The 11,981-nt window shown below is 48.6% G+C and overlaps 3 protein-coding genes and 2 long non-coding RNA genes across 5 annotated transcripts; 3 read left to right on the forward strand and 2 right to left on the reverse strand.

The window, feature by feature from the left end:
* Nucleotides 1-268: 268 nt before the first annotated feature.
* LOC120431642 (uncharacterized) lies at nucleotides 269-1,898 on the forward strand. The gene is made up of 2 exons (XR_005607933.2): nucleotides 269-1,275; nucleotides 1,342-1,898. It is a non-coding gene; the product is annotated as an uncharacterized LOC120431642 (long non-coding RNA).
* A 470-nt stretch (nucleotides 1,899-2,368) lies between these two features.
* Nucleotides 2,369-3,998, reverse strand: LOC120431641 (uncharacterized). The gene is made up of 2 exons (XR_005607932.1): nucleotides 2,992-3,998; nucleotides 2,369-2,925 (listed from the first exon to the last, which is right to left on the reverse strand). It is a non-coding gene; the product is annotated as an uncharacterized LOC120431641 (long non-coding RNA).
* A 1,707-nt stretch (nucleotides 3,999-5,705) lies between these two features.
* Nucleotides 5,706-7,476, forward strand: LOC120431639 (methionine aminopeptidase 1). The gene is made up of 3 exons (XM_039596747.2): nucleotides 5,706-6,070; nucleotides 6,153-6,881; nucleotides 6,951-7,476. Exons 1-3 carry the CDS (start codon nucleotides 5,902-5,904, stop codon nucleotides 7,181-7,183), a joined length of 1,131 nt encoding a protein of 376 aa, XP_039452681.1. The 5' UTR covers nucleotides 5,706-5,901; the 3' UTR covers nucleotides 7,184-7,476.
* On the reverse strand, nucleotides 7,308-8,095 carry LOC120431640 (zinc finger protein 593 homolog). Its single transcript, XM_039596748.2, has one exon. The coding sequence runs from the start codon at nucleotides 7,990-7,992 to the stop codon at nucleotides 7,486-7,488; it is 507 nt and encodes a 168-aa protein (XP_039452682.1). The 5' UTR covers nucleotides 7,993-8,095; the 3' UTR covers nucleotides 7,308-7,485.
* Nucleotides 8,096-9,445: 1,350 nt separating this feature from the next.
* LOC120431638 (uncharacterized) lies at nucleotides 9,446-10,706 on the forward strand. Its single transcript, XM_052706279.1, has one exon. The coding sequence runs from the start codon at nucleotides 9,760-9,762 to the stop codon at nucleotides 10,654-10,656; it is 897 nt and encodes a 298-aa protein (XP_052562239.1). The 5' UTR covers nucleotides 9,446-9,759; the 3' UTR covers nucleotides 10,657-10,706.
* The last annotated feature ends 1,275 nt before the right edge of the window (nucleotides 10,707-11,981 follow it).

Below are 11,981 nucleotides of genomic sequence, written 5' to 3' on the forward strand. Positions count from 1 at the left end.
ACCGGTGGACGGATTGCCTGCCAATCTTGGCGAGAAGGTGGACAAAGTTCTGCAAGAAGAATCCGTCCACCGGTGGACGGATTGCCCTACAACGTTGGTGAAAAGGTTCCGTCCACCGGTGGACGGAATACTGGACAAAGTTTAGTGAGAGGAATCCGTCCACCGGTGGACATATTGCCCTACAAGTTTGTTGAAAAGGTTCCGTCTACCGGTGGACGGATGCCCGCCAACGTTGGCGAAAAGGTTCGGTCCACCGGTGGACGGATTCCGTCCACCGGTGGAACAATATTGGCGAAAAGGTTTCGTCCACCGGTGGACGGATTCTGGACAAACTTTAGCTAGAGAAATCCGTCCACCGGTTGACGGATTCTGGACAAAGTTTAGCGAGAGGAATCCGTCCACCGGTGGACGGATTGCCCGCCAATCTTGGCGAGAAGATGGACAAAGTTCTGCAAGAAGAATCCGTCCACCGGTGGAACAATATTGAGGAAAAGGTTCCGTCCACCGGTGGACGGATTTGTCGGACAATTTTTTACAAAAAGAAATCCGCGCCCCGGAGGATGGATTGCTTGCCAAATTTGGCAAAATGATTAGGTCCAACGGTTGATGTTTTTAAGAGCAATGTTCCGGCCTCCGGTGGACGGATTGTCTGCAAGAGTAGGCAAAAGAATCGGTATGGACAATCTTTTGCAAAAGGAATTCGTCCCCCGGAGAACGGATTGCCTGCAAGAGTAGGCAAAATAATCGGTCCACAGGCGGACAAAATTTTTTGCAAGTTCTGCAAGAGGAGTCGCTCCACCGGTGGACGGATTGCCTGCCAAAGTTGGTAGGACGAACCGGACCAACTTTGGACAGTTTTGAAAAGGACATTATAATATTTTTTTTTTACTTTTTCCGGCAGAACCATAGAACCAAGTGGCCAGTGTGGAAGCGGAATGAAAGGGATCCGGAAATATGGGCCAGCGGTTGCAAGACTTTATCGGGAACCTAATGTGGCGGTCCGTTTCGAGGACTATCGGATGCTGCGGGAAATGATCTGGTTGAGAAAGCGATGTTCTCCAAGACAACCGGTTGACTCATCACAATACTACCAGCAGGGACCAGCGTACCAAAATTCACCAGAGCTTTTGAACGAACCCGTTCATGTCCCAACAGCAAGTCATGGTTGTCAAGAAAAGAACACCAACAATGACCAACAAGGGCCGGAATGCTGCCGACGAGTTTTAAGTACCTTCGGCGTGTGGTGAATCAGTCCGACTCGACGTTGTCCATCAGGTGGCGAAGGTGTGTACCATCAGTGTTGCACAACAACTAAATCTGTTCTACCTCAACCTTTTTCAGACAACCAACTTATGCGAAACGACGAAATCCAGCAAGAACCGAGCTGCAGGCAAATGTGGCACGAACGGCCATCCTACTCGTTAGAAACGGGCTCTATCATTGTCACCGATTTCGGCCGGCGGCAACGATCAACTCCTCCACGGGCTTCCCGGCGGCCGGCGACCAACGACACGCTTATGAGCAAGTTGCAGCTCTACGACGACGAGGAGGCCAGCACGTAGTCGCTGCACAAGTTTTCCGAGACGCCTGCCTGACCGGATCGATGAAAACACGAAGCTGGAGAAAAGTGAACAACGTCATGGCCGCAGGAGCCCTGTGTAACTTTTGGTCCTGGAACGAAATCCTTGACCTCGATATCGCTGCACCACCCAACGCGAAGCAGCCTGCCGGAACCAGGAGAGATCGTGACCATTTTCCCCAAGGAACCAACATTGAATACCATGACAAACTTTCTTGCACGAAGCTTTATTTTATAAAATATGATCCTGTCATTATATTTTGTAATTATTATCAAATAATTCAATAAAAATGCCGTTTAGTTGTTTATCAATTATTCACTGCAACTAGTTTAATTACTAATTCAAAGAAAATCCCTGAAAACGCCCTCAAGTAGGCAACCTCTCAACCGGTGAAATATTTCCCCACGCTCGAACTCGACAAATCACGAAAATCATGATTTTGCCAGTTCGACCCACTTTACCAAAAAAAGTGTTATCCGAGTTGAACTCCAAAAATCATGATAATTACCATTTTTTTGGTTTTATTTGGTAAGCGTGTGGTTGAAGGCCAATCCCAGCTTGCTAGTGTACACGCTTACCAAATAAAACCAAAAAAATGGTAATTATCATGATTTTTGGAGTTCAACTCGGATAACACTTTTTTTGGTAAAGTGGGTCGAACTGGCAAAATCATGATTTTCGTGATTTGTCGAGTTCGAGCGTGGGGAAATATTTCACCGGTTGAGAGGTTGCCTACTTGAGGGCGTTTTCAGGGATTTTCTTTGAATTAGTAATTAAACTAGTTGCAGTGAATAATTGATAAACAACTAAACGGCATTTTTATTGAATTATTTGATAATAATTACAAAATATAATGACAGGATCATATTTTATAAAATAAAGCTTCGTGCAAGAAAGTTTGTCATGGTATTCAATGTTGGTTCCTTGGGGAAAATGGTCACGATCTCTCCTGGTTCCGGCAGGCTGCTTCGCGTTGGGTGGTGCAGCGATATCGAGGTCAAGGATTTCGTTCCAGGACCAAAAGTTACACAGGGCTCCTGCGGCCATGACGTTGTTCACTTTTCTCCAGCTTCGTGTTTTCATCGATCCGGTCAGGCAGGCGTCTCGGAAAACTTGTGCAGCGACTACGTGCTGGCCTCCTCGTCGTCGTAGAGCTGCAACTTGCTCATAAGCGTGTCGTTGGTCGCCGGCCGCCGGGAAGCCCGTGGAGGAGTTGATCGTTGCCGCCGGCCGAAATCGGTGACAATGATAGAGCCCGTTTCTAACGAGTAGGATGGCCGTTCGTGCCACATTTGCCTGCAGCTCGGTTCTTGCTGGATTTCGTCGTTTCGCATAAGTTGGTTGTCTGAAAAAGGTTGAGGTAGAACAGATTTAGTTGTTGTGCAACACTGATGGTACACACCTTCGCCACCTGATGGACAACGTCGAGTCGGACTGATTCACCACACGCCGAAGGTACTTAAAACTCGTCGGCAGCATTCCGGCCCTTGTTGGTCATTGTTGGTGTTCTTTTCTTGACAACCATGACTTGCTGTTGGGACATGAACGGGTTCGTTCAAAAGCTCTGGTGAATTTTGGTACGCTGGTCCCTGCTGGTAGTATTGTGATGAGTCAACCGGTTGTCTTGGAGAACATCGCTTTCTCAACCAGATCATTTCCCGCAGCATCCGATAGTCCTCGAAACGGACCGCCACATTAGGTTCCCGATAAAGTCTTGCAACCGCTGGCCCATATTTCCGGATCCCTTTCATTCCGCTTCCACACTGGCCACTTGGTTCTATGGTTCTGCCGGAAAAAGTAAAAAAAAAATATTATAATGTCCTTTTCAAAACTGTCCAAAGTTGGTCCGGTTCGTCCTACCAACTTTGGCAGGCAATCCGTCCACCGGTGGAGCGACTCCTCTTGCAGAACTTGCAAAAAATTTTGTCCGCCTGTGGACCGATTATTTTGCCTACTCTTGCAGGCAATCCGTTCTCCGGGGGACGAATTCCTTTTGCAAAAGATTGTCCATACCGATTCTTTTGCCTACTCTTGCAGACAATCCGTCCACCGGAGGCCGGAACATTGCTCTTAAAAACATCAACCGTTGGACCTAATCATTTTGCCAAATTTGGCAAGCAATCCATCCTCCGGGGCGCGGATTTCTTTTTGTAAAAAATTGTCCGACAAATCCGTCCACCGGTGGACGGAACCTTTTCCTCAATATTGTTCCACCGGTGGACGGATTCTTCTTGCAGAACTTTGTCCATCTTCTCGCCAAGATTGGCGGGCAATCCGTCCACCGGTGGACGGATTCCTCTCGCTAAACTTTGTCCAGAATCCGTCAACCGGTGGACGGATTTCTCTAGCTAAAGTTTGTCCAGAATCCGTCCACCGGTGGACGAAACCTTTTCGCCAATATTGTTCCACCGGTGGACGGAATCCGTCCACCGGTGGACCGAACCTTTTCGCCAACGTTGGCGGGCATCCGTCCACCGGTAGACGGAACCTTTTCAACAAACTTGTAGGGCAATATGTCCACCGGTGGACGGATTCCTCTCACTAAACTTTGTCCAGTATTCCGTCCACCGGTGGACGGAACCTTTTCACCAACGTTGTAGGGCAATCCGTCCACCGGTGGACGGATTCTTCTTACAGAACTTTGTCCACATTCTCGCCAAGATTGGCAGGCAATCCGTCCACCGGTGGACGGATTCCTCTCGCAAAACTTTGTCCAGAATCCGTCCACCGGTGGACCGAACCTTTTCGCCAACGTTGGCGGGCAATCCGTCCACCGGTAGACGGAACCTTTTCAACAAACTTGTAGGGCAATCTGTCCACCGGTGGACGGATTCCTCTAGCTAAACTTTGTCCAGAATCCCTGTGGACGGAACCTTTTTCATCAACGTTGTCGGGCAATCCGTCCACCGGTGGACGGATTCCTCTATCTAAACTTTGTCCAGAATCCGTCCACCGGTGGACGGAACCTTTTCATCAACGTTGTCGGGCAATCCGTCCACCGGTGGACGGATTCCTCTAGCTAAACTTTGTCCAGAATCCGTCCACCGGTGGACGGAACCTTTTCATCAACGTTGTCGGGCAAGCCGTCCACCGGTGGACGGATTCCTCTATCTAAACTTTGTCCAGAATCCGTCCACCGGTGGACGGAACCTTTTCACCAACGTTGTCGGGCAATCCGTCCACCGGTGGACGGATTCCTCTAGCTAAACTTTGTCCAGAATCCGTCCACCGGTGGACGGAACCTTTTCATCAACGTTGGCGGGCAATCCGTCCACCGGTAGACGGAACCTTTTCAACAAACTTGTAGGGCAATCTGTCCACCGGTGGACGGATTCCTCTAGCTAAACTTTGTCCAGAATCCCTGTGGACGGAACCTTTTTCATCAACGTTGTCGGGCAATCCGTCCACCGGTGGACGGATTCCTCTATCTAAACTTTGTCCAGAATCCGTCCACCGGTGGACGGAACCTTTTCACCAACGTTGTCGGGCAATCCGTCCACCGGTGGACGGATTCCTCTAGCTAAACTTTGTCCAGAATCCGTCCACCGGTGAACGGAACCTTTTCACCAACGTTGTCGGGCAATCCGTCCACCGGTGGACGGAACCTTTTCACCAACGTTGTCGGGCAATCCGTCCAATGGTGGACGGATTTCTCTCACTAAACTTTGTCCAGTATTCCGTCCACCGGTGGACCGAACCTTTTCGCCAACGTTGTCGGGCAATCTGTCCACCGGTGGACGGATTCCTCTAGCTAAACTTTGGCCAGAATCCGTCCACCGGTGGACGGAACCTTTTTGCCAACGTTGGCGGGCAATCCGTCCACCGGTGGACAATCCTTCCTTTTAACTTACCAGAAATCCAACCCGAAACTCCGGAGCGCAAAAAACAACTAACATTTATTTAGGACGAAATGTTTCAAGCGAATTTAAAAAAATCGCTAAGTCCAAAATCACACTTTTGAGAGTTCGCTTAACTGAACTCGTTTTTTGGTGATTTTTACCATTTTTCGAGTTCGCGATTTCGCACTTTCTTGAGTTCGATTAAGCGAACTCCCAAAAGTGCGATTTCTGAACTCCCAAAAGTGCGATTTTCAGTAACCGTGTAGCTGCTGTAGCTGTCAGATTCCTTCTCTCCTCGCGCGCCGTGCGGGATTCTTTCGGGTTTCGTGACAAGTTTATTTTTTTTTCGTGCTAAATTTTCGTCGTCGTGAAATCCGGTCCGTCGCAGGCTTGCCTATAAAAAGCAATAATTGTGTTGGGGTTTTGCGTTGGTGGTTTATCGCTTTTGCTTTGTTTACGACTTCCGGGCAGATTCGCACAGGATGACGGACAGCAAAATCGAGCACGGTTGCGAGACCGAGGGCTGCAAGAGTCCGGCGACCCTGCAGTGTCCGGTTTGCCTCAAAATGGGCATCCAGGGGTCGTTTTTCTGCAGCCAGGCGTGCTTCAAGGGCTCGTGGAAGGCCCACAAGGTCATTCACCTGTTGGCGAGTGAGTATCTATCTGCCCCGGTGGAACCGTGTTCCGAAGTGACATAATCGAATTAACAACTTTCTTTTTTTTCGGTTTGTAGAGGGAAACGAGGACAAGAACGTGTTCAATCCGTGGCCTTACTACACGTTTAGCGGAAAGTTGCGACCGTTTCCGCAGTCGGACACGAGACCCGTTCCGGCGGCTATTCCGCGCCCGGACTATGCCGACCACAAGGAAGGTCGCTCAAAGTCGGAGGAATCGTTGCGCGGCAACACCACGATTAAGGTGCTGGACGACGAGGAGAAGGAGGGAATGCGCGTGGCCTGCCGGTTGGGCCGCGAAGTGCTGGACGAGGCCGCCCGGGTGTGCGACGTCGGAGTGACCACTGACGAGATTGATCGGATCGTGCACGAGGCGTGCATCGAGCGGGACTGCTATCCGTCTCCGCTCAACTATTACAACTTTCCGAAGTCGTGCTGCACGTCGGTCAACGAAGTCATCTGCCACGGAATCCCGGACATGCGTCCGCTCGAGGACGGCGATCTGTGCAACGTGGACGTGACCGTTTATCATCAGGGCTTCCACGGCGATCTGAACGAAACGTTCTTCGTTGGGAACGTGAAGGAGCAGCACAAGAAGCTGGTCCAAGTTACGTACGAAGCGTTGATGAAAGCAATTGGGATCGTGAAGCCGGGAGAGCGCTACCGCGAGATTGGAAATGTTATCCAGAAGCACGTCCACGCGCACGGATTCAGCGTGGTCAAGAGCTATTGCGGCCACGGAATTCACCGACTGTTCCACACCGCCCCAAATGTGCCACATTATGCTAGTGAGTATGCGTTTTAGATTAGGATTTTTATTGAACTCTAAATTACCAATCTCGCATCGCTTCTTCCAGAGAACAACGCCGTCGGAGTGATGAAGCCTGGCCACTGCTTCACCATCGAGCCGATGATCTCCGAGGGCACTTGGCGCGACGTTTCGTGGCCGGACGATTGGACCGCCGTCACCGCCGACGGACTTTTTTCGGCCCAGTTCGAGCAGACGCTGCTCGTGACGGAGACGGGCTGTGACATTCTGACGAAGCGGAGGACCACCGCCGGAACGCCACACTTTATGGACAAAATGTAGGGCGCGAGGGAGAAGACATCGATTTCGTTTCGAGTTTAGCGAGCTTTTGTAGTGTGTTTCCCTCCCCCGAAACCATTTTGGAAGTTTCTTTTTTGTTCCACCCTCAAAAAGCAATAAGTCCGAATTGTTGTTTAGCCGTAGATCCTTGTTATTCTTTCGTTGCAGAAAACATCTGTTTCGCAATAGAAACACATTAACCAACTCTTCCTGCTGCTACAACATGGTGAAATTACAAGTTTTTTCTCTATTGTAATATACAGAAAATGAAAATAAATCCAAATAACAAACCCAAACGCAGCCATTCACTCGGCCGGCTTCTTCAGGTCTTCCATAATCCGTGCAAACTGTCCGTCGTACTTGGGCACCTTGGAAAGGTTCTGCTTGGCGGGCTTGTCCTCCTCGATCACCACGTCCACCTTTACCCGCTTCCCGGCCGCATACTCCTGCTTCGAAGGTTGCGTCTCCATCTTACGCTTCTGCGGCTGCACGAAACTACCCTGCCCAGCCGCCTTTAGCGAATCCTCCAGCGTGTACGGTTCCACCTCCAGATTCTTCATGCGCCGCTTGTGGACCTTCGTCCGGAAGTGGTCCTGCAGGGCGCGCTCGTTGATGTAGTACTGGGCACAGTGGATGCAGTAAAACTGACCAAATCCGGGCTTTTCCAAGTCCACTTCCTGGTTCAGCAGCGCGTCCGAGTTTTTCTTCAGGTCCTCGTCGATCAGGTCCATGTCGCGGGTTCGCGACCGAAGTCGCCAGCGACGTCGCAGGTGGGTGTCACCGTCGTGCATCTTCTTGCGGGCGTACGGCATTTTGCGGCCGGAGAAATTGGTTTATTCGCCGGAAAACAACACGGAACAGCGGGATCTGATCCGTCGTGGATCCAAATTTTTAACTGAAAGAACGAAAACAACACACGCGGTCGTCTGTTTTTGGTGGATTTTTGACGTTTCTCGACTGTTTCGTTGCCGACAGACGGCTACAAGTCAATGAAGAAGGTGTTCCTTTAGGTTTGTAGCAGGCTTTTGAAAAAACTGTACCGTCATCTGGGGCGAATCGGGACTACAGTGTGAATAGGGACAGCACGTTTTAGAGCACTTAACTTCCATAATTTTCTTGATTTTTCATTCAAAGATATAAATTTTGCGTCTTTATCAATATTTTGACAAAATTCCTTCAACAAGTTGTTCAAAATAGTACCCTACATGCGTTGATACTTTTTGGTAACGATTATTCCATTCCCTGTAAAGTTACAGAAATCTTCATTAATCAATGATTGCCAACTAGGACGTCAATGATTGTAACACAAAATTATATAAATTTTGAAACACAATTGATTTAGAACCCAAAATTCCTTCAGTGGCTTCAAGAAGGCAACAACCGGCATATGCTGATTCATTTAGGTGCAGAGATTCGTTAAATTGGGTACTAAAGCCCTATGTAAATTTTTATGTACAACGGTAAAAAACACGATTAAAAACCATTTCTGATCGCTTTTTTTTTCATTTTAACGCAAAAAAAAATTTGACAAGACAACATTTTTTCGATGAATTAACTATGGTCCCCTTGGAACGAGCTGTCAAGTAGGAGCTTTTCTGTCAAAAAGGACCGCGAGGTTAATTTTTCAAAATTGATTTCAAAATCCATTTTAAACTCTTTGTGGTCGTACAAAGGATCATTGTACTCAGAAAAATAAGCTTTATAGCTGTAAACAATAATATCAGCAATCTAAGCTTCATTTTAGCACCCAATTGAACTCAATACACTCAAACCCCGATGGTTTGACACCAACTGTTGTCAAACGAACGGGGTCACTTTTTAGTTTGACACCCCTTTTACACGGAGTTCACACACACTACCAAACGTTTATTTTGATAGTGTGCGTGAGCGCCGTCTAAAAAGTGACAGTTCGTGGACACTTTATGGGGGGGGGGTATGGCGATTGTCCACGCTCCATATAAAAAGATTTTTTTTGTATGGACAATTGTCCACGAAGGGGGGGGGGGGGGGGTTCGAGATTCCCAAAAAAGTGTCCACGTGGTTTATGGATGGTCCCCAAACGAAAAAGTGACCAACCACTGGGGGTTGAGTGTACACAGAAAATAGACCTAATGATCTAGCTCGAGCTGTCATATGTCCCTGCGAAATATGCTGGCTGAAATATCGGGCGGTCAGTCAAAAAAAAACCAGCTTGAAGTCGCATGACTGTTGTATTCTGGTAAAACAGAATTTAGCGTGCAAAGGAATAACAACGCGAGGGGAAAAGTGAACTGTCATAAAAGGAAAAGTTGGAAAATAAATAAACAACGCGGTTCAAGAACGGGGAATTAAATTTGGTTTTATTCAACTATTTGCACCCGGAATAGAACACAACATTTGGCGACGAGTGGTGAAACAATCCACGAGAAGCGCGGAAGTGATTGCGATTAAATTCGGGCGCGGAAAATAGTTATATCAGCGCGGAAGTTGACGCGGCCAAGGGAGCTGCTCGACAAAGTAAACAAAGGAGAAAAAAGAAAGATTCGATTCGGTTGTGACCAGTTGTGACACAAGAGCAGATTCAATTCGATTGTACGAGGATGGATGGTGGAAAAAGCTCCGGATTGGCTCCGTTTGTTCCCGGGGACACGTCCACGGTCTCTTCCCGGTGGAAGAAATGGAAACGTTCTTTTCAAATCTTCCTTGACGTGAACAACGTCGCAATCGCCTCACGGAAGAAGTCATACCTCCTTCACTATGTGGGACCGCAAGTGCAGGACGTGTACTTCAGCTTGCAGGGCGACGATGAACCGGAAGTTCCGGTGGGATCCGACGTATTCCAAGAGGCGATGAAGCTGCTGGACGAGTACTTCCTGCCAATGAAGTGCCTGCCGTTGGAGCGGCATAAATTTCGAAACCTGGTGCAGGCCGGCGAGGAACCCATCGAAAGTTTTGTCCTACGACTGCGGGAGCAGGGCAACCTCTGCGAGTATGGTGACCACTTGGACGACGAAATTAAGGAGCAGATTTTTGAGAAAGGAGCGTCGGATGATCTACGTGCGAGGATTCTAAACAAACCTCAGATGACTCTGGCCGAAACCGTTGAAGCTGGCCGTTCATTGGAGACAATCGAGAAGCACAAGAACAATTTGACGCTGAACCCAACTCCGGCGGAGAACGACGTGGAGGTGCACAAAATCCGGTCAAGGACTCGATCGAACCGGGAATGCTACCGTTGCGGCAAGCGGGGTCATTTCGCCAACGATGATAGCTGCCCGGCGAAAGACCAGGAGTGCAAGCGCTGCGGTATGGTTGGACACTTCAAGAGTTGCTGCAAAACGAAGAAGCACAAGAAAAAGGTGGGAAAGCGGCTGCGGCAGGTGAAGACTGGTCGACGTGACACGGACTCTGAGGATTCCGACGATTCGGAACAGCTGAGTGATGATTCGGCAGAGGAGAACGTGCAATACCTGTTTGCAACTGACCCAGGTCGATGAGGTAATGTTATTTGTACTGTGGGTGGCGTTCCAGTTAAATGGGTGGTGGATTCGGGTGCCGGAGTTGACGTTATCGATCGGCGAACCTGGGAGCACATGAAGAAAGAAAAAGTGCGCATCAAGTCTCAGCAGCCTGTTGTGAAAAAAAACCTGATGTCCTATTCTGGCCATCCAGTTGAAGTTGCTGGAATGTTTTCGGCGGAAGTAGCCACGGAGAGAAAGAGCATTGTTGCCGAGATCTACGTTGCAGAAAACGGAACCTGCTGCTTGCTGGGTCGGAAGACAGCTGAGATGCTAGGAATCCTCAGTATCAATACGGAAGTGTGCGCTGCTAGGGAGAGCAACGGAAGGCGATTCATTGAAGCAGCGTCCCTCACAGTCGACCGGCAATCGAGCCGGTATCGAGCCCGGAAGTAGATGGAACCAAGATGGAGTATGGAGAAGTTTAGGTCAAGACGATATTGAGTTGTAGTAGGACACTACAAGAGCAAACCGGAAGAAGGAGAGATTGTTGTATTCTGGTAAAACAGAATTTAGCGTGCAAAGGAATAACAACGCGAGGGGAAAAGTGAACTGTCATAAAAGGAAAAGTTGGTGTTCAGCACAGAGCGAACGGTGCCGGGATCGAAGGGCTTTCCTTGCTACACCTTGTGTAGCACCGGTTAAGCACACGCACACACACACGGTCTATCCACGGTGACCGAGGGCTTGGGTCGCCACAAGCCCTTCTTCGTCCGCAGACCACAAGTCTTCAAAACCTGGCCGCTCTTGCCACCTTTCACCAGGTCGGTCAAGACGCGCCACAAATCCCCAGAGCAACGTGATTGCTCTCACAAACCGGCTAAGTCCCGATTTTTGCAACACTTAGCAAATTTCGCGCGATCGAACCGTTCGGGCAAAGAAAACTTCTAATTGTTGCAGGGTCAACAAACTTTATTGCAACGAAACGACGCGGTGCGTGGCGGCACAAACTCGTGTGTCTGCGGTAATAGTTTATTCCGAACTGATCCCAAATACAATTTCTCTCCCCTTTTTACTCCCTTCCGTACAGCTATCTGCTGTATCTCTTCTTGCATGTGTGATCGGGTTTAGATCACTTTCAGATCGTGTTGGCACAAATTTACATTTAAGTTTAGGTTTAGGTAGATATTTACAAATTATAAACTAACTAATTCTAAGCAACCCAATATTCCCCTTAACCGTACTATTTACAATTCTTAAGTTACATCTTGAACAGTTGGAAAATAAATAAACAACGCGGTTCAAGAACGGGGAATTAAATTTGGTTTTATTCAACTATTTGCACCCGGAATAGAACACAACAA

The sequence above is a fragment of the Culex pipiens genome, chromosome 1 (assembly GCF_016801865.2).
Source record: "Culex pipiens pallens isolate TS chromosome 1, TS_CPP_V2, whole genome shotgun sequence".
Lineage (NCBI taxonomy): Eukaryota > Metazoa > Arthropoda > Insecta > Diptera > Culicidae > Culex > Culex pipiens.